Source organism: Physeter macrocephalus, chromosome 7 (assembly GCF_002837175.3).
Source record: "Physeter macrocephalus isolate SW-GA chromosome 7, ASM283717v5, whole genome shotgun sequence".
NCBI lineage: Eukaryota > Metazoa > Chordata > Mammalia > Artiodactyla > Physeteridae > Physeter > Physeter macrocephalus.
In genome coordinates this window covers 18,246,642-18,269,376 of record NC_041220.1, presented here as the reverse complement: position 1 = coordinate 18,269,376, position 22,735 = coordinate 18,246,642, and the positions used below count along the sequence as shown (strand labels likewise).

The 22,735-nt window shown below is 36.2% G+C and overlaps 1 protein-coding gene and 1 pseudogene across 1 annotated transcript in view; one reads left to right on the top strand and one right to left on the bottom strand.

Moving 5' to 3' along the window:
- The window catches only part of STPG2 (sperm tail PG-rich repeat containing 2), a 628,041-nt gene that overhangs the window by 119,251 nt on the left and 486,055 nt on the right, over window positions 1-22,735 (top strand). Inside the window, exons 6-7 of the mRNA XM_024126581.2 lie at window positions 11,581-11,740; window positions 18,016-18,183. Of these exons, the coding sequence (XP_023982349.2) occupies window positions 11,581-11,740; window positions 18,016-18,183 (328 nt within the window). The remainder of the gene's footprint in view (window positions 1-11,580; window positions 11,741-18,015; window positions 18,184-22,735) is intronic.
- LOC112065708 (uncharacterized) lies at window positions 21,162-21,262 on the bottom strand (annotated as a pseudogene).

Below are 22,735 nucleotides of genomic sequence, written 5' to 3'. Positions count from 1 at the left end.
ACTGTCTATTTTCTCTTCATTTGTTAGGCCTGGTGGGTTTTTACCTTGCTCCTTCATCTGCTGTGTGCTTCTTTGTCTTCTCTTTTTGCTTAAATTACTGTGTCTTGGGTCTCCTTTTCGCAGGCTGCAGGTTCGTACTTCCTGTTGTTTTTTGTGTCTGCCCCCCCACTGACTGTGGTTGGTTCAGTGGGTTGTGTCGGCTTCCTGGTGGAGGGGACTCGTGCCTGTGTTCTGGTGGATGAGGCTGTATCTTGTCTTTCTGGTGGGCAGGACCACGTCTGGGGGTGTCTTTTGGGGTGTCTGTGACCTTATTATGATTTTAGGCAGCCTCTCTGCTAGTGGGTGGGGTTGTGTTCCTGTCTTGCTGATTGTTTGGCATAGGGTGTCCAGCACTGTAGCTTGCTGGTCGTTGAGTGGAGAGGGTCTTGGCATTGAGATGCAGATCTCTGGGAGATTTTCGCCATTTGATATTATGTGGAGCTGGGAGGTCTTGTGAACCAGTGTTTTGAACTTGGCTCTCCCACCTCAGAGGCACAGCCCTGACGCCTGGCTGGAGTGCCAAGAGCCTGTCATCCACACGGCTCCAAATAAAAGGGAGAAAAAAAGAAAGAAAAAGATAAAGTAAAAATTTTAAAAGGTTATTAAAATAAAAAACAAAAAAGAATTATTAAGAAAGATTTTTAAAGTAATTTTAAAAAAAGAAAGAAAGGATGACCAAACCAAAAAGCAAATCCCCCAGTGATAAGTGCTGAAAACTATACTAAAAAAAAAAAAATACGGATAGAGAGAACCCGAAGACAAATGGTAAAAGCAAAGCTATACAGACAAAATCACACACAGAAGCATACGCATGCACACTCACAAAAAGAGAAAAAGGGAAAAAATATATGTATCGTTTCTCCCAAAGTCCACCTCCTCAATTTGTGATGATTCATTTTCTATTCAGGTATTCCACAGAGGCAGGTTCATCAAGTTGATTGTAGGGATTTAATCTGCTGCACCTGAGGCTGGAGGGAGATTATTTCCCTTTCTCTTCTTTGTTCAAACAGCTCTTGGGAATCAGCTTTGGATTGGCCCTGCCTCTGAGTGTAGTTCGCCTGAGGGCGTCTGTTCTTCGCTTAGACAGGACGGGGTTAAAGGAGCAGCTGATTAGGGGGCTCTGGCTTACTCAGGCCGGGGGGAGGGAGGGGTATGGATGCAGGGTGAGCCTGTGGCGGCAGAGGCCAGGGTTACGTTGCACCAGCCTGAGGCGCCCTGTGTTCTGCTGGGGAAATTGTCCCTGGATCACGGGACACTGGCAGGGGCGGGCTGAACAGGCTCCCAGGAGGGGAGGTGTGGAGAGTGACCTGTGCTTGCACACAGGCTTCTTGGTGGTGTCAGCAGCAACCTTAGTGTCTCGTGCCTGTCTCTGGGGTCTGCGCTGATAGCCACGGCTCGTGGCCGTCTCTGGAGCTTCTTTAAGCGGCGCTCTGAATTCCCTCTCCTCGCGCACCAGGAGACAAAGAGGCAAGAAAAAGTCTCTTGCCTCTTCGGCAGCTCCAGACTTCTCCTGGACTGCCTCTCGGCCAACTGTGGCGCACTAGCCCCCTTCAGACTGTGTTCACGCCGCCAACCCCAGTCCTCTCCCTGGCATCTGACCTCCAAAGCCCGAGCCTCAGCTCCCAGCCCCCGGCCGCCCCAGCAGGTGAGCAGACAAGCCTCTCGGGCTGGTGAGTGCTGGTCGGCACCGATCCTCTGTGTGGGAATCTCTCTGCTTTGCCCTCCGCACCCCTGTGGCTGCACTCTCCTCTGTGGCTCCGAAGCTTCCCCCCTCCCCCCGCACCCACCACCCGCAGTCTTCACCTGGGAAGAGGCTTCTAGTGTGTGGAAACCTTTCCTCCTTCACAGCTCCCACTGGCGAAGGCCCATCCCTATTCTGTCTCTGTTTATTCTTTTTTCTTTTGCCCTACCCAGGTACGTGGGGAGTTTCTTGCCTTTTGGGAGGTCTGAGGTCTTCTGCCACCATTTAGTAGGTGTTCTGTAGGAGTTGTTCCACATGTGGATGTATTTCTGATGTATTTGTGTGGAGGAAGGTGATCTCCACGTCTTACTCTTCCGCCATCTTGAAGCTCCTCCCATGTCTTATAGTTTTCTGCATACAGGTCTTTTGTCTCCTTAGGTAGGTTTATTACTAGGTATTTTATTCTTTTTGTTGCAATGGTAAGTGGGAATGTTTCTTTAATTTCACTTTCAGATTTTTCATCATTAGTGTATAGTCTCTTGCAGGATTTTTTAAGGATTAAAGATAACAACGGAGTATTATCAAAGTATAGTACCTGCCACACAGCGGTGCTCAGTAAATATAGAGAATTAAGGTTTCTTCATTTTATTTGTAAGAAGGATTACAGATAGGGAGAACTAAAAACATTATCTAAGGAGGTGTTAAGTGGAGAAGTGAGTTTTATAGACTAAGAAAAGCCTCTGAGCAAAAATAAAAACTTTTTGTGATATCTGAATGGATGGTAATAAAAAAATCTTAATTTTCCCCTCTCTTTACACCTTTTCTGCAATGTTATTGCATTATAGTTTGGATATAGGAGGATGTAGCCTTAGAATTAGGCTACTTAGTTAAAATTATACTAGAATAACTAGCAACAGTTAAATTAGATATGAAGCTAAAGCATGTAGAAACAAATGAAAATCTTAAAATTAGACTTCTTTCAGTATCCTACCACATCAAACTCATTTGGTAATCATTATAATATCCTCAGTTTTAATATTTTTTATTTTGAGTTCTGTATTTAAATAATCAGTTTAAGTCCATGGCATAGTGTTAGGTGCTATATGCATGCTATTCCATTATGTGCAAATGTCAGTTCTTGAAAAGTATCTTCTGTATTTGAAAGAGATACAGAAAGGATAAAAGTTATGGATGGTATTCATCAGTCTATCTTTATAGTCTCATCCATTCAATTAATATTTTTGAACTATGATAATATGTGTTAAAAGTGTGGTAAAGCTGATTTTTTCCTTCTCAAAATTACTACCACCACGACTCTTAGCCTTTGCTGGTATATTTCCTTTATATTTTGTAGTTTTTGTAGAAAGAGATAGAAGGGCTTTTAGTTGTACAAGATGGATTGAATCCATGCTTATGTCATAGCTTCCTCCCCCTATTAGTTTGCTAGGACTGTCAACTAAGTACCACAGACTGAGTGGCATAAAGAAAATAAATTTATTTTCTCACAGTTCTGGAGACTAGATGTCTGAGATTAAGATGTTGGCAGTGATTTTTTTCTGAGGTCTCTCTCCTTGGTTTGTAAATGGCTGTCTTCATCCCATGGTCTTTCCTCTGTGCATGCTCACGTCTGTGCCCAAATTTCCTCTTTTCATAAAGACACCAGTCACACTAAATTAAGGCCCATTCTAAAGACCTCATTTTAAATTAATGACCTCTTTAAAGGCCTTATCTCCAAATTCAGTTACATTCTGAGATACTGGGGTATTGACTATTTATAAGTATGGACTTTAAGTGGGTTCTGATTAAAATGCACAAACGTATAATATTTATTTATATATTTCTATATTTAATACACATACATTTAATATACACATAAATTTGAGGCAGTCACAAAAATTTGAACTCTGAATAAAAATTCAGATGAATTAAATAACTGCTGATTTTTTTTAAGATAGAAAAATGGTTTTATGGTTATGTTAAGAGTCTCTTATTTTTTAGAGATACATCCCGAAGTATTCATTGATTAAATTATATGATAGTTTAGACTTGCCTCTGCATCATTAGAATGAGAATTGGGGAGGTTGGGAGAATTGGGGAGGCTGTGTTTCTTTATTGTGCGTGAGGATCTTCTATGAGGATTAGAAAACACAAATGGATGTGAGTTGAGGATTATTGACCTTGGGTGATGTGTATGTGGAAATTTCTTGTACTATTCTCTCCATTATTTTTTTGTTTTTAATTTTTCATAATTAAAAGTAAAGGCAGGGGGCTTCCCTGGTGGCACAGTGGTTGAGAATCTGCTTGCTAATGCAGGGGACATGGGTTTGAGCCCTGGTCTGGGATAGGCCCGTGAGCCACAACTACTGAGCCTGCGCATCTGGAGCCTGTGCTCCGCAACGGGAGAGGCCGCGATAGTGAGAGGCCCGCGCACCGCGATGAAGAGTGGCCCCTGCTTGCCACAACTAGAGAAAGCCCTCACACAGAAACGAAGACCCGACACAGCCAAAAATAAATAAATTAATTAATAAACTCCTACCCCCAACATCTTCTTAAAAAAAAAAAAAAGGAAAGTCAGGAACGAAATGGAGAGTTTAAGTAAAAGCTTATATACAGAATGGGGAGAGAGTTCTAGGCAGCTTTCTCACTCACCTAAATTGTCAGCCAGACTTGAGAAAAGACTGACCTTTGGGGGCCTGCTAATACAAAGGCTGAGTTGTGATTCCATCACAACATAATTAAGTACAATAGATTTCAACTCACTTCTGTTCTTTTTTTCAAGATTTTTTTTTTGATGTGGACCATTTTAAAAGTCTTTATTGAATTTCTTACAGTATTGCTTCTGTTTTTATGTTTTGGTTTTTTGGCTGCAAGACATATGGGATATTAGCTCCCTGATCAGGGATCGAACATGGACCCCCTGCAGTGGAAGGCAAAGTCTTAACCACTGGACCACCAGGAAGTCCCTCAGGTCACGTCTATTCTTGTGTGAAAGTTTCAATCAGATTTTTTTAGGGACTCAGGTCTGAATGAAGAGCAAGGGATCACCAGGCAGACATTTGAGGAAACCCTCCAATGTGAAACACAAAAACAAACAAACCAAAAGCCAACATCAATGAAACTCAAAGAAAACAGATAATAGAACAAAATCATAAATAATTAAAATTATAGTTAATATCCACAGAAACATGGAGGATAATGCATGTGTGAATGAAGAATATTTAGAGAATAAGAAAGATAATTTGAAAATTAAAAATGTGATTACAGAATTTAAATGATAGAATGTGATCTGAAAGAAATACCTGTCAGCCTGGTGTCACTATTGTCCTTACTGACGTGAAGGGGGCTCTGAAACTCTAGGGAAAAATGGCAGTTACGGAACCAGTGGAAAGTGACTGTACCTGGATGAGGCCCAGCAGTGTGAGTTTTAAACTGTTTTAGGGCCTCAGTCCTGACTGCACATTAGCATTAGCCAGGAAGCTTTTAATTCCTGCACACCATCTGATCAAATGAATGGTTATACCCTAGTTTTTAAAGACAGGCCCATTTTTTTTTTTTTTTTTTTTTTCGGTACGCGGGCCTCTCACTGTTGTGGCCTCTCCCGTTGCGGAGCACAGGCTCCAGACGCGCAGGCTCAGCGGCCATGGCTCACGGGCCCAGCCGCTCCGCGGCACGTGGGATCCTCCCGGACTGGGGCACGAACCCATGTCCCCTGCATCGGCAGGCGGACTTGCAACCACTGCGCCACCAAGGAAGCCCCAGGCCCATTTTTATTAGCTTGCACATGAAAAAATGCCATAAACAACATGCCTCAATAATCTTTAACTTCTGTTCCCAAGGTAGGATACTTTCAAGATCTGGGCCTTCTACCTTAATATGGATGTGCTTAGCAAAAAAAGTTGTAGTAGTGACCCCTTTTTGGCTGAGCTGTGTTTCTTTATTGTGCATGAGAATCTTCTGTGAGGCTTGGTCAAAGTGCAGATTTCTGGGCCCAACAAGATTAAAATTCACCGGATCTCAGATGAGACACTGGGAGGCCATGTACTTAATAGGTTGGTATCAGTGCAGGTGTTTTGTTGATCACAATGTGGAAAAGCAGGATAAATATTACAGCATTTTCAGCCTGTGCCTAGGGTTTGGTCTTCGTAAAGTCTTTTTATCTTCTTTATATTGTCATAAACGAAGACCTGCCTTTCAGTGGTCAGTGTCTCACAATCCTATTTTGGAGCTTATTTTTAATTGGCTTATTAAATCCTAAGTCTAACTTTTTAGAAGTAAGGACCTGATTTTACTGCTCTGTCTTATTTAGTGAAGCAAAGTTCAGTAATATTAGGAACTTTATGGAAAAACAGAAGAAAAGGAACAGGAAGTTTTCACTGAAGGGGTCAAGATTTCATTTCATCTCTTATGCAAAATAGTTCTCAAGACTAAGTATATTCACTTATCTCATTATTCACACTTAGTCTTTTCCCTATGCTCCATAGTAACGACCACTTAGACAACTGTTGAAAACAGTAGGAAAGTAGTTCCTGTTTGTCAGTAGCTAATAATTTTTTATCATGCCTTCCTATACAGAGAGAAGATAGATATAGCATATCTGAAAAGTTCAAGAAAACAGATTACCATCATGTATTTGAATATTTATCCATATTTCTGTATTTGATACATATTTCATAGGTTTATATAAACACAGAATTTTGCAGAAGTTTCTTTTCTTCTAAATGTAACTATCTACAAGTTCATAGGTAAAAAACAATCTTACATGCATGACCAAAGTGAATCTTTTCTATCAGCTCTCAAATAATTGTGTAAATTTGTTCATTTGAGACAACATAGCATGGACTTTGCATAAATTTTTAGAATATAATTTATTTATAAGAAGAGGTATTTCTGTATAAGAATTTCTCCTAAAGAATTGTTCAAATTATTATTATTTTTTATTATAATTATAGGTATTTTACTATAATTAGAAATGGATAATGCTCTTATTTGGGGGCACATTAGTTCCCAGAGGAAAGTATCTCTAAAATTGTTATATAGTCAGTGAAAATGCAATGCATGCATTCATCCATTCTTCTGACAAGTATTTACTGAGCGCCTACTAGGCCCCAGCTACTCTTCTATACTCTAAAGATACAGCAGCCAACAAAACAAAACAAAAAGACAACTGCCCTTTTGGAGCTTATAACATTGCAGGAAATCATATTTTGGATAGTAAAAAACAATAAGGTTGAAAAATAGGTAGGAGAGAGGACAGGAATTGTTTGGGGGAGGCAATGAAATTTTATGTTGGGTGGCCTGGAAATGACTCATTGAGAAGGTAACGTTGAGTAGTGAACTGACTGAATTGAAAGAGTGAGCCCTGGAGCTATCTAGGAGAACATTCCAAGCAAAGAGAATGGTAAGTGCAAAGGTTTTGAGGTGGATATATGGCTGATCTTTTTGGGAAACAGAGTGAATGAGTGGAGAGAGTAGTAGGATAGGTGGTTAGAGTGGTAATAGCGTGTCTGGGGGTGAAATTCATTTCATATTAAGGACCTTGGTTTTTTGCCAGAAGTGAGATTGGAAGCCATTGGATGGGTTCGAGAAGGGGAGTGGTGCAGTCTGACCAAGGGTTTTAACTGGATCCGTCACTAGTTTCTGTGTTGGAAACAGACTGAAGATGGGCAATGGTGGAAGCAAGGGAGGCAGTTAGGAAGATTTCACAATAATCCGGGTAAGAGATCGTGGCTTGGATCAGAGTATTTGTGAAGGTGGAGTGACATGGTTGGATTTGCCTGTATTGTTATGATATAGGTGATAGGATTTGCTGATAGAATTTCATTATACATCCAAGTTATAAGCCAAGTATTTAATTCATAAATTAAGGAATAATTCTTTCAACTATAGAAAAGTAGGGGAGATATTATATGAAGCAGAAGATTTAAATCTATCTTTTTTATACTATGAAAGGTACTTTATCAAGGTAGTTAAAATATTTGATGATGACTAAATAGTACTTCTATATATATTTACATTTTATTAGCAAGATAATTAAAACTCCCAATGTTTACTGAATTAATTTTTATCTATTGTAAAATATCTAGTTAAAAGCTTAATGTCTTACATCTAACATTTGTAGTTAAAATAAAATATATCCTAAAGCTTATTTGTTGGAAACAAAGCAGTCTACTGATTAACAGAAATTTGAAAAGACAGTAAAATATTTTTTAGAGATGAGCTGGTTGTATAAAGTTAAATGGAAGAAATATAGAAACGACTTTTATTCATTGTAGTGTCTAAATCACGTGAAGAACTAGATAATTTTTTTCTGAGCTCTATCAGTAGGGGGCAGCAAAGTTTCAAGTAGTGTGTTTTCAGGTTCCTGGGAGGCTTTGCTAAGGAAAATTTCCTTTTTTTTTTTTTTGTTGTTGCTGTTGCTCTTAAGTTTGTTCTGGCTTGCTTTTTAATGAAGTGCTTTGGTAATATCACTTAAAAGCCCTGTAGCTTTTGTTCAGATATTTAGCCAACTGTTCCCTTAGGTGCTATAGATGGTTTCTTAATGAGAGTTTGTATTTTTTTCTTTCTGTAATTTAGGGAGTACCAGGGCCAGGAAAATATGACATTAAAAGTCAGTTTCAGAAGAATGAAAGTATGTCATCAAATGTAAATGATGCATCACCTGCTTTTCTTTCTCAATCCCGGGTAATGTTCTACAGTTATTTCATATTTAGTGTATAATAGGTATAATGCGATGCCAGCAACAAATCCAGTGGTGTTAGGGAGATCATAAAAAGAAAAGTGGTATTTAAGCAAATTAGGAACAGATGCAGCCTGGGCAAATCATATTGCCAGAAATGTGGGTAAAAGGAAATGACTTAAGATTACAATATTAACAATAATATGCAGAGATGAATATTCAAATTGAAATTATTTATTAAACATTGTCTACTAAGCAAATGTGGTTATGTGGAAGTTCAGTTTAGCTTATAAGAGTTTTTAGTCTGGGTTTTAAAATATACTAATGAATATATGAAGTGTTGACGTGTAATCTATGAGGACATGCATATCATTTGGAGAAGGTTCTGAAGGCTCCCTGGAGCCTAGCCATAAATTATATCTAAAACTGCCACTGGGGCCTTTATTAGTGATGTGAGAGTCTATTTCACAGTACTCCTGTTCTCCAAGGTCTATATTGAGGGGACTTGAAGGTATCTAAGATATTCCTAGGGCAAGAACATTATAATACTAGCAAACCTTTATAATATCGCAGTGGCCAGATCAAGTCATTGTGATATTTAACCAATTGTACTATGTAAAACTCTGATTATCTTATTTAACTTGGGAAGGTTATTAACCTTCAGATGACTACTTTAGTTTCATTGTACTTAAGAGGCAACTCCTTGGAGACAAATAGATTGTAGGTATATTTTGGAGACACAGTTAACATGACTTTTTAATGGGTTAGGTGTTGTGGTGAGGGACTAGGAAGAATCAAGAATGAACAGCAGATTTCTGCCTTGAGCAACTTGATAGTACTTAAGGTACTACACAGAATGGATGTGAGGGAATGGGATATGGTGTGTGTGCCCTTGATTTTTAAAAATACCATTTTTACAACTAGAACTCTCAGTTTTTATGCTATTCCTGTTCATCTGATATATAGTCCTAATGTGACATTACTTGGCGCCAATTATAATATTTTAAATATATTTTCAGAAATGAAAAAGAATATGATATCAATTTTGCTTAAGAGGACCATGAGGAAAAGAATCATGGTTCTGGGGTGAAAGGTATGGAGGAGTTAAAACCAACAGGACTGCCTGCTAGGGGTAGTGTTAGTGTTTAGCTGAATATGAATAGATTTATTAATGATTATGATTGAAAAAAGCAATAATGAAATTAACAAGGTGAACTTAGAACACAATTTTTGGTTTATAGGATTAAAGACATGTTATGTTATTGGGATACTTCTTTTAGTCTTGACTTAAGGAGTTGTCTGGTATTTTATTTAAATGCATTGAATTTTCTTATGTCTTCAACTATTAATTTTTAAAACATAAGATTTCCTTTATAATAATGGTTCTCAACTCTTGCTGCATATTAGAATATTTTGGGAAATTATAATACATTCTGAATTTTTGGTTTATAGGATTAAAGACATGTTATGTTTATAGGATTAAAGACATGTTATGTTATTTTAGTCTTGACTTAAGGAGTTGTCTGGTATTTTATTTAAATGCATTGAATTTTCTTATGTCTTCAACTATTAATTTTTAAAACATAAGATTTCCTTTATAATAATGGTTCTCAACTCTTGCTGCATATTAGAATATTTTGGGAAATTATAATACATTCTGATACCCAGTTGCTTTCTTTCCTCTCTCCCAGAGATTGATTCAGCTGGTCCAGAATAGGACCCAGGCACCAATACTTGTTTTAACTCCTCAAGTAATTCTATATGCAGCCAGGCTTGAGTATTACCATTTAAAAACATTGACTCAGCATTTAAATAATAAGATAGTATTTAAGAACGCTTTGGAAATGTTCCTACATGAAAGGAGGCTAAAAGCAATATCTGAGCCTAGACTAGGTTATGTATTAGAGGGGAAAAATGCAATAGAGGTATAATTAGATCAACTGACAGATTTGGAATATGAATGGTACATAGATAAAAGTCTTATATCACTGATACATTTAAGAAAATACATGTAAGAAAATATCCCTATTTTTAATAAATACACACTGAAGTATTTAGGGGTAAAGGGCCACAACACATGTAACTTTCCATTAAATGGTTCTATATATATGCGTGCTTGTGTGTGTGTGTGTGTGTGTGTGTGTGTGTGTGTGTGTAGAGAGACAGAGTGAGGGAGGAACGGACATACAAACAGAGAGAAAGACAGAAAGAGTGGGCAAATGAAAAAAGTGAATGGCATAACATGTTAACAGGTGCATCTGGGTAATCATTGCACAGGTATTTTCTGCATCATTTTTATTCATAAATTTGTTCCAAATTTTAAATTAATTCTAAATAAAAAAGTTAAAAAAATAGATTATTCAATGCTATATTTCATAAGATTTCACAGTTTACATATAGATACATGTATATTTAATATCAATCAGTTAAATATTGTAAAGTTATAATAAGTAAGCTTATTATAAGTTTATAAAATCATAATTTTAATATTATAAATTAAAGTGGATTTATATACCACTTGAATCTAAGATTTTTTTCTTAAGGTAGCTAATGGTATTGTTGAGTTAATTGAATATGTATGTTGAGGAACTTTGTCAATTTTTGTAATTTTATTACATAGAAGAAACCATGTTAGATCATGTAGTTTTTCTTTATTATCTTTTTTTTTTTTTGCGGTACGTGGGCCCCTCACTGTTGTGGCCTCTCCTGTTGCGGAGCACAGGCTCTGGACGCGCAGGCTCAGAGTCCATGGCTCACGGGCCCAGCCGCTCCGCGGCATGTGGGATCTTCCCGGACCGAGGCACGAACCCGTGTCCCCTGCATCAGCAGGCGGACTCCCAACCACTGCGCCACCAGGGAAGCCCTATTATCTTAACTTGCAGAATATTTTAAATGTGAAGATTGTCCACACACTATCATCTGAATCTCATATTGAGATGACTTCCTTTGAAAAGTCTTTCTGGCTTAGCAAAGTACATAATGCATTACTGTATTAATATATAGATGATTTTTCTAAAAGTATTTTATGTTTTGATAGATAGAAGATCTTAACTCATCTACATTTTCTTCACACAATTAAGAAATAAACTCCAGATGTTATATTACTAAGAAAGCAGCTTTTAACTCACAAAATATCAAAACGTACTGTAGTTTCTCACTGGCATATTTTCTTGTTCTTTACTAGAGGTTTGTCCCTATGAAATCAATCACCCCAGCCCCTGGTGCATATAATGAATCTCGAACTGCTTTCAAGCCCTTGAAGAAAACACCAGGACTGAAATATACCTCATTTGGTCAAAGTGCTGCTCGATTCACACAAGACTCTAGGACAGAGAAAATGCCAGGTTAGCAATGAATTCATATGTATCTACTCTTTAGCTTTATGCAACTTAATATTCTTAAAATGGATGCACCAGAAGGTACAATTTTCTGTTCTATAGGTGGTGTTGTCATTTTAAGTCAACATTTTTTTAAGCATTACCTCTACACTAAACACAGATAGATAAAAATAATGTACAGTTTTAGTAAGATTTTAATTTAACTTGTCACATCTCTTAGTTGTAATTTTCTATTGTTTTCCTTTTTTCAATAAATTTCCTAATTTTCCCTTGGTGAGTGAACATGTATGTTAATTATGTGGTCATTGCCAGTAATATAACTTACGATATTCAGTTTTGTTAAAATTTTATTTTGGGGATGTCCAGTCACATGTTCTAGTGTTCTCAGTGTGTATTCTAGTATACAGTGGGTAATCTAAAACTATAACACAAAAATAACGTATAATGACTAACACATAGGTTGTTTGGTGATGTATAACAAACTCAGTGGCTTAAAAAAACAGACTTTTTCCATCATATCCCATTAACCTGTGGGACTGCTAAAAGGCAGAGTTCAGATGGGACTGTTATTCAGAGTGCATGCATAGCTCAAGCATTGCTGCCCCAGGGTAGTTGGTCTTTTCACATGGTAGCTCAGGGCTCCATGAGACCTGGCAAGAAGCTGCAAGGCTTCTTATGACCTACCCTCAGAAATTCCAGGACATCACTTTCTGTTAGTCAATCAAGTGGCACAGGGTAGCCTATACTGAAAAGAAGGACATGAAACTTCATCTTTCAATGACAGGGGTAGCAAGGAATTTGTGGCTATCTTTAATCTGCTATAGATTACCCTCTGGCTACAAAATATTTTCATTTTTCCTACATGCCTTCTCAAGGCCTCCAAAGTCTCAGGCAAGTATGGTATAATCTTAAAGACCAGGATCTTGTTATCTAAGTCAGGTGTAGGTGCAGGTGGGGATTCTTGGGTGTGGTCCTTCAGATTGTCTTGTATATCTCTCTTCTCTATCAGAAGAGCTGTGAACTACAGATACAAGTTATCTCCCCCATATATTCAACACATAGTGGTGGGAGAGAGATAGGATAATAATACTAGAAACTCCTATTCAAAAAAGAGAGAAAACTGGAGGCCCACAGTATTACCAAATCAAACTTGGGTCCACTTGCCCGTGTGCAGTAAAGCCAATCTACTGACATGGGGTTGTGGTGAAGGAAAGTGCAGCATTTACTGCAGGGCACCAAGCAAGGAGTCCAGGTAGCTAGTGCTCAAAAGGCCCAAACTCCCCAATGGCTTTCAGGGAAAGGTTCTTAAAGGCAGGGTGAGGGAGGGGAATTGTGGGGTGCATGATCAGCTCATGGACATTCTTCTGATGGGTTAGTTGTGAGGTAATCGGGAGCCAACATCATCAACCTTCTGTTTCCAACTGATCTGGGGTCTACCTGTTTGTGGGCAGCATACAGTTAACTTCTTCCACCTGGTGGAGGTTTCAGTATCTGCAAAAAAGCTCAAAGGACATGGCTCAGAATGTTATCTATAGCCTTTGAGGAGGAACTAAAAGCGCTTGACTTTGTTTAATGGCTAAAGTATTATTATTTTGTCTTGCTTGACTGTTTTCCTTTCTTTCTGCATTTTCTCCCTTCTCTGATTAAATTTATTCTTTGGAACTTGGGGAAGGCCTAGGAGGCTAGTTTTCTACAGTTAAGAGACAGGCAGAGGGCATTGGGTGAGGGTATCTGTCCTGAGAAGACCCCATGGGGTCCTGCTCAGTGACAGTAGAAGTCACAGGCTTATAGCAATTCTGAAGTCCAAGCAGGCACATGTTGCCATTTTCTTAGTTAGGGCTCAGTTGGGCTCCCTGGAAGTAAGATTTCCTGTGGTGCTTTGTTTTACCTTTTAGGCTCTTGGTTTCATCCTTTGAAACATCCTTCCTCTTCTATAAGAAATAGGCTGTGTTTTCAGCTTTCTCAGCCTGCTTCCTGCCCAGGGAGATCCAGGGTCTATGAGCCACTTTGCATTTTGTACTGTTGTTGTTTGTTTCATTCCAGGTTGGTTCATTCCTTATTAAAACTTTGTAGGTTTATTATTGTATTAATTTATAATCAAATACACTGGACAAAAGCCAAGCTCACACGTACTTCTTAGAAAAACCTTTGTCTACTTTGGGTCACCTTTAGTGTTGCTGTGTTTCCGTACTCTTAGATTCTTAGGAGCACTATTGTTTTAGCTTAGAGGGTCTATGACATATGGTCTTAAAATTCCTAGATGTTCTTTTCTTTAACTGAGAGATGTTATGAGATACCATATTAAATCTGTTTGCAGTCTTAACAAAGGTCTTACAGCTAAACCCTGGATTTGGTCTCGGGGCGTTTCTTGCTTTGAGAGCTTTTTGCTGTGTGGAGAGACTGGGGATGAAAAACAATTTTACTTTCAAACTCAGAAAATACTGGTTTCGTTTTATTTCCTATAAATTCTGCTTGAAAACTGAGCAGTTTTAGCTTATCTCTTTCTAACTATACCTTCTCACACACAGCTAAAAGCAACTAGTTGGCACTTTTGATATTTAGCCTAGAAATTTCCTTAGCTAGAATCCACTATTTTATTAGGTGTTTTCTTCACTATCCCAAGTATTAGTTTTGCCAAAATTTCTGCCATTATAGAATACAAATTATCTTTTCTCCAACCTCCATAACATTTTTATCACTCTCTTTAAGCCATTACCAACTGTCTCCTCAAGGCCATTTCTCTAAGTCTTGAGTTGTTTCAGCTTCTGGCCCATTGCCTGTCCCCAAACCATTGCTCCAAGTTTTGACACGGTAATTTTTCCTTACAGTAATGCTGTACTCATGGTATAAAATTATTTACTATTTATGCCATTGAGAGGTTGAGTATTATTCTGCTACATCTTCAATCTTGGCTAGTCTGGTGGCTTTCTTCTCCAATAGCATGCAGTGGACGTGATATTCTAGCACTTCTCAGGCAAAGTCATAAGCTTAACAGCATTTATCTGGCCCTATAGAAACAATTGATTTTGGAGACCTGAGCTTCTAGATAGAAATCTGACTAGTCTAAGACTGCCATTCTCGAGAGGTCTTAGGTGCTAGGCACTACCCCAGATGAGCCTAGCTCAGTAGTGTTTATCATGAATCTGAAATATAAATTATTTCAAAATATCAATTTATTGAGTGACCCAACTTCCTTAAGTTTGGGCCTTGTTTTCAATTTGATGGTCTAATGTATTACAAATAAAGTTTTATAAATTCCCCAAAGGTTATTTTATTTTTAAAGGGTAAAGTTTAATTATGATGACCTCTAAAATCTAATCCTGATCTTACATATTTTAAGAATTAGTGAGAATGGGCTTCATGTGTTTTCTTTTTCCCATGTAGATATTAGTGTACAGTAATGACTTAGACTCACAAATCAGTCATAGAACAGATTCCACCACCTAATATATGGCTCAGAGCTGTGGCAGGTTACTGTTCGAAGGCATCCTAAACTGTCTAACTCTGGGGTTCCTGGGCATTTCTACACTTAATAACTGGAAAATGAACATAAAAAACCTCTGATGTAAGTGAATTATAATGATCAGGGTGGCTTTTCAAATCAGAACCTTAACAAGGTAGTACCTGAAATGCACACACCTTGAGGTCCCTATATTTAAGTACTTAAGCTCACTTGTCACAATGTTATGTTGTCCTCTCACGCCAGAAGAGAGGCAAATCTAAGATATTTGTATTTTAAGTCCCTTAAATGGTGGCCCAAATAGTTTTTCATTATGCTCTCTATTTATATTTTTTCCAAGCATTATCAGTGGAGGAATGTTGGAAGATGTCAGAAATAAGATGTATTGGCATTTAGGTTTTCTGAGAGTTGGCACAACAGACTTTTGGGGAATAGAATTTAGAACTAGAATATTTGAAAAACTGGGAAGAGTTTGTGGGCAGCTTCTTTGAGAAAAACCTTACATGTATCAGGAGTACAGAGGATTTGACTGCGTAGAATGACTTGATCACTTTTAAACCAGAAGGAACCTAAAGTATCATCTAGCCTCATGCCCATTTGTTTGTTTCCTGCCTACAATGAGAAAGGAGATTGCACCAGAATGTAAATCCACACAGTGCTTCCTTCATGGAGAAAGACTAGTTATAAAATGTTTAGCGAGTCAAATTACATTTAGTTGTAAGCTCCTTTTATTGTAGATTGTTCTTGGACGGGCAGCAGTTCACAGATCACATTTTGAGTAGCACTGATCTAGTCAATTCCTATTATCTTCAGACAGGAACTTGAAGCCCAGAAAAACAAATGAGATTTAAGTGATGGTTCATACCTATTTAGTTGCAGATCTAATTTAGTAGATTCCAGATAACATGAGTACAACCAAATCAGGTGTTCTTTCAAGTATTTGATATTGCATTTTATGAATATTGCTGCTCACTGGAACTGATTTCTTGAAAATACTGAATTATAAAACATACAAATATTTGTTTCAAATATTTGAATGTCTTGATAAAAACTTTTATCAATGGCAAAGAAAGTTGTTTGTATTATTTTGAATGAAAAAAAAATGTTATTCACTCAGATTGTCACTGTATAAAATATTCCTGGTTATAAATGTACACTAAAGGGTAAAAGGCAAAAATTAAAATAACTAAATACCATTATGATAGGAAGACTGGGTGATAGGTGATTTTTTTCTGTTCCAAATTGATTTTTAATGTTGTTACATCAAGATTTCAATACTTTTTGGCATCAAGAATTTCCCTCCTGCCCTCCTCCCTCCCTCCCTCCCTCCCTTCCTTCCTTTCTTCCTTCTTTACTGAGTATAATTTACGCAATAAAAATAATTCATTTTAAGTGTACATTTTGATGAGTGTTGGTAAATGTACATAGTCAGATAATCACCACTATTTAATCAAGTTTTAGAACACTTCCATCATTCTTAAAACGTTCTCTCAGGACTTCCCTGGTGGTGCAGTGGTAAAGAATCCACCTGCCAATGCAGGGGACACGGGTTTGAGCCCTGGTCCAGGAAGATCCCACATGCCGCGGAGCAGCTAAGCCCTTGCGCCACAACTACTGAGCCTGTGCTCTAGAGCCCATGAGCCACAACTACTGAGCCTGCATGCCACAACTACTGAAGTCCCCGCGCCTAGAGCCTGTGCTCTGCAGCAAGAGAAGCCACCGCAATGAGAAGCCTGTGCACCGCAACGAAGAGTAGCTCCTGCTCGCCACAACTAGAGAAGGCCCGCAAGCGGCAACAAAGACCCAACGCAGCCAAAAATAAAAATTAAAAAAAAATAAATAAAATATAATAAAATGTCATTGCCATACCCAAGGTCATCTAGGTTTCAAAAAAAAAAAAAGTCCCTCATGTCCTTTTGCAGTTAATCTCTACCCCCACTCTTGGCCCTAAGTAACTGTCAGTGTTTCTATGATTTTGCATTTTCTGGAATTTTATATAAATGGAATTATACATTATTTAGGATTTTGTGTTTGTCGTCTTTCACTTAGCATGATGTTTTTGAGGTTCATTCATGTTGTTGCATTTATTTTTTCTTTTTATTATTGAGTATTATTCCATTGTTTGGGTGTAGCATTTTGTTTATCTGTTCATCAGCTAATGGACATTTGGGTTGTTTTTATTTCTCTTGCGGAAATAACTAGGAGTAGGATTTCTGGGTCATATGGTAAGTATATGTTTAACTTCATAAGAATTTGAAAAATTGTTTTTCAGAATGGCAAAGCACTTTGCAGTCCTGCCAGCAATATACGAGAATTCTTTCTAAAAAAATTACTTCATTTATAGTTACTCAGTTTATAAATAAGATATGGTGTATATATACAATGGAATACTACTCAGCCATAAAAAACAATGAAATTTTGCCATTTGCATCAATATTGATGGACTTTGAGGGTATTTTGCTAAGTGAAATAAATCAAACAGAGAAAGACAAATTGTATGATATCACTTATATATGGAATCTACAAAATACAACAAACTAGTGAATAAACAAAAAAGAAGCAGACTCACAGATATAGAGAACAAACTAGTGGTTACCAGTGAGGAGAGGGAAGGGGGGAGGAGCAATACAAGGGTGGGGAAAAGTAAAAGGGTTATTTTGGGATTATATGAAATCATGTGTTTGAAACTTTTGAAAGTTGTAAAGCACTATAGAAGTTAAAGAATCTTTCATTCAATAAATAAAATAAATAATAAAGTTACTCAGTTTAAAAGAATTAAAAGTGTGCTTATTCTTACATATGATATTCTTCATAATTCTAGGTCCTGGGTTTTATAATATCCAAAACAATACTTTAATTGACAACTTCAGCAATACCTGCTTGAAGAAGCAAAAGAAAAGTGCATTTGGTTCTTCTGTTCCTCGGACTCTCTTCCTGGTTCAGAAAGAAGTTTTTCTTACTCCTGGGCCTGCTGGCTATAAGGTAATATGTGGATACCAAAATTATATTATTTATATCTATTACCAAGAATTTAGGGTTTACAGGATTACATGTGATATATATACCTCATTATTATAAGCCATACTATTATTATTGAAATTATTTACATATGGTCATTTATGGCATAAGAACAAAAATTAATTTGGTTCACAGCTATGTTTGTAATTTCTTTTTTAAAAGTAGATCTTATTCTTTATCTCTTTGGAGATCTCATATGTAGTTCTTTAAATATTTATCTTCATTTTATGATTGGGCCACTATATTCTGAAAGTAAATTTAGGCTTCCTTTAAATTAGGGCTTCTTTAAATGCTCTCTGCAGTTTTATAATTTTTATGTTGACGTCTTACACATCTTTATTAGATTTATTCCTCAGTATTTGATTTTTTTAATGCTATCAAAATGTTATCTTTTAAATATTTTCATTGTTTAGCTTTCTTTAATTGGTGTAAAGAAATATAATAGTCTTTATTAAAGATTTGCTTTACCAATGGTTCATACTTCTTGCTAAATTAAATGATTAATCCTACTAATTTATTATTAGTTAAAAAAAAAATTTCCTCAAGTGCTTTTATGCCATCCGTGAATGGCAGTTTCTTTTTTTCTCAATTAGTTTCATCTTCTATATATATATTTTTTGGCTTACTGAATTTGTGCCTCCCAGAACAAGGCTCAAGAATGTTCATAGGATTTAAAAATATCCAGAATCCAACAAGGTAAAATTCACAGAGTGTAGCATTCAATAAAAAAAAAATTACTAGGTATGCAAAGGAGCAGGAAAGTATCAACAGAAAGAGGCCCAGAAGTTATACAGATGACAGAATTAGTGGAAAGTACATTAAACAGTTATTATAACTATATTCTATATGTTCAAGAAGGTAGAAGAAACATTGAGCATATTAAGTAGAGCAACAGCACAAATAGAAAGGCACAAATTAAAGTTCTAGAAATAGCAAGTATTCATATAATGTATGAAAAAATGTACACTAGTTAGCAGCAGATTAGTTAGTTCAGACTAAAAAATTAGTTAACCTCAAGACAGTAATAGAAAATGTTAATAATCTCAAATGAAGTACAGTGAGAAAAAAAGACAAAAAAAGAATCAATAAAGTATCAGTGAACTATGGGACAGTTTGAGGTGGCTTAAATGTGTAACTGGAATCTTTGAAAGGAAAGAAAGAGTGAGGGAACACAAAAAATAATTTTAAGAAATAAGGCTGAAAATTTCCAAACTTCGAAGAGAACTAGAACCACATATCCATGAAGCTCAACAAACCCATAGCACAAAAGACATCAAGGAAACTATGCCAAGGCAAATTATAATAAAATTGAATAAAATGGTAAAAAAGAAAAAAAAATTCTTAAAAGCAGCCAGAGGAAAAGTATACATGACATTAAGAGGAATGAAGTTAAAAATGACAGTACATTTCATGTTGGAAATGATGCAAGTCAGAAGACAGCAGTGCAGCATCTTTAAAGTATTGAAAGAAAACAATTGTCAACCTATAATTCTACTGCAGGCTCAAATATCTTTCAAAAATGAAAACAAACTGAAAAGCTTTTCTAAAAACTTCCATTTATAAAATGAATAAGTCATGGGGATGTAATGTACAGCATGGTGACTATAGTTAATAATACTGTATTGAATATTTGAAAGATGCTAAGAGTAAATCTAAAAAGTTCTCATCGCAAGAAAAAAATCTTTGTGGTGATGGATGTTAACCTGACATTGTGGTAATTATTTTGTGATATGTGTAAGTATCGAATCATTATGTTGCATACCTGAAACTAATATAATGTTGTATGTCAATTCTACGTCCATAAAAAAGAAGACCTTTTCATATATATAAAAGCTGAAATATTTATCTGAAAAAGACCTACAGTGTAAGAAATGTTAAGGGAAGTCCTCCAGGCAGAGAAAAATGTTACCAGATGGAATCTGGATCTGTATAAAGTAATGCAGAGTATCAAAGATAACCATGTGGGTAAATATAAAAGGGTTTGTTTGATTTCTCATTTCATTGAAAGCCAAACATTTTACATGTGTTTGATTTGCTGACAATTTACCTTTACAGAAAGTAGTGGAAGCCAAGAGAGGAACTCCTTTTCTGTTATTTTAAAGTTTAGAATTGTCAAAGAAGAGATTCTGGATATTGTTAGACACATACAAGAAATGTAGAAAATCCCTATTTTAAAATGATCAGCAGAAAACAAGAAATATTCCTGAGATCAGAGATTATATAAGTAAGAAGGTTACTCATATAATTATTATAGCCTAACAGGTTGACAGGAAGCCACTCTCGTGAATAAAATTCTGACAGTACAGTCGGCTACACATTAAACCTTTTAGAGTTCAGATTTTAAAAGAACATCTTAATGTTTGTGTATGTAATTATTCATTCTCATTTCTGAGGAATTTGAGAAAGCTTAAGAGAATGCATATATAGAAAAGTTAAAGTAGCTAACAATTCGGGTGGAAAATATAGAAAGAATAGATAGGTAGATAATCTATAGAGAGAATATAAACAGATGTTAAACACTGGGGAAGTTTGAACACAGCTGTCAGATCATAAAAGGGTATGTACAAAACATTGGAAATGTGTCCATACTATAGTACACACTTGGGAAATAATGATTGAATAAATGAATACAAGAGAGAGGCATAGAAGTATAATCTAGGAATTTTAAAGAGAAGAACAATTTATTGTAAAAAATGCTAAAGAAAATTAAAATGACTTTGTATAAGTTTTGTTTGACAAAAGAATTGCTAAGTAGATACAAGAATCCTGTAGGGGTGGGGTAGATGATATAGGGATAGGAGAGCCACTGAATTACTAAACTGGATTGGACTCTCCTATCAGGGAAAATGATTTTCAACCCAGAAAGTGTGGAACGCACATGCTTTATAGGAAATTGAACACTAATATACCTATGGTGGTGGTAATGTAAGAGTACCCTAGTACTTAAAAAAAAATTTTTAATGAAATGCTTCACAAATTTGCATGTCATCCTTGCACAGGATGATAATATCAGTATTGTTCCAACTTTAGTATATTTGCTATTAAAGTAAGCACCCTAGTGCTTTAAATTAGTTGAAAACTTTAGCTGTAGCTGAAATACATCTCATTGTAATGAAAGAACAGCTGTGAAATCATTATCAGTAATCTTTTAGTAATGCTGCAGATTTATAGGCATATCAGAAAAATGGAAACAAAGGTTTTTCTTATTTAAACAAAAATTATTATAATTTCACAAAGTGAGATTTTCATAAATTCTTAAAACATTTTAAATTGTTGTTAGTAAAGTTGCAAGATATAAGTAACACTCAAAAATCAGTGACATTTTTACACACTAATAACAACTGTCCAAAAAAGAAATTAAGGAAACAATCCCATTTACAATAGAATGAAAAATACTTAGTAATAAATTTAACCAAGGAAGAGAAAGGTCTGTACACTTGACAACTATAAAACATTGATAAAAAAAATTGAAGGAGACACAAATAAATGGCAAGATAGCCCATTTTCATGGATTGGAAAAATTAATATTGTGAAAATGTCCGTACTACCCAAATGATATAGAGATTCAGTGCAATCTCTATCAAAATTCCAATGGCATTTTTCACAGAAGTAGAAAAAAATTCTAAAATGTATATGGAACCATAAAAGATCTCAAGTAGCCAAAGCAATCTTGAGCAAAAAGAACAAGAGGTCTCACACTACCTGATTTTAAAATACACTACAAAGCTGTAGTAATAAAAACAGTTTTGTACTGGCATAAAAACAGACATATAGACCATTGGAACAGAATAGATAGCCTCAGAAATACATCCATATATTTTCTTCCAAGAACATTTGATGAAGAAAAGACAGTCTCTTTAATAAACTGTGCTGGGAAAACTGGATATCCACATGCAGAAGAATGAAACTGGACTTTTATCACACACCATATAAAAAATCAAGCCAATATTAATTAGACTTAAATGTAAGACCTGAAACTGTAAAATGATTAGAAGAAAACACAGGGAAAAAGCTTTTTGACACTTATCTAGACAATAATTTCTTTACATATGACCCCAAAAGCACAACCAACAAAAGCAAAATTAAACAAATTGGATTGCATCAAACTATAATAAAAAGCTTCTGTACAGTAAAGGAAACAATCAACAGAGTGAATGGGAAAAGAATATTTACAAACCATGCAACTGATAAGGCGTTACTATCCAAAATATATAAGAAACTCAAACAGCTCAATAGCAAGAAAACTAATAGTTTGATTTAAAAATGGACAAAGGATGTGAATGGACATTTCTTAAAAGAAGACATACAAATGGCCAACAGGTATATGAGAAAATGCTCAACATCACTAGTCAACAGGGAAATGCAAATAAAAATCACAATGCCATATCATCTCACATCTGTTAGAATGGGCATTCTCAGACAAGAGGTAAGTGTTGGTGAGGATATGGAGAAAAGGAAACCCTTGTGCACTGTTGGTGGGAATGTAAATTGGTACAGCCATTGTGGAAAACAGGATGGAGATT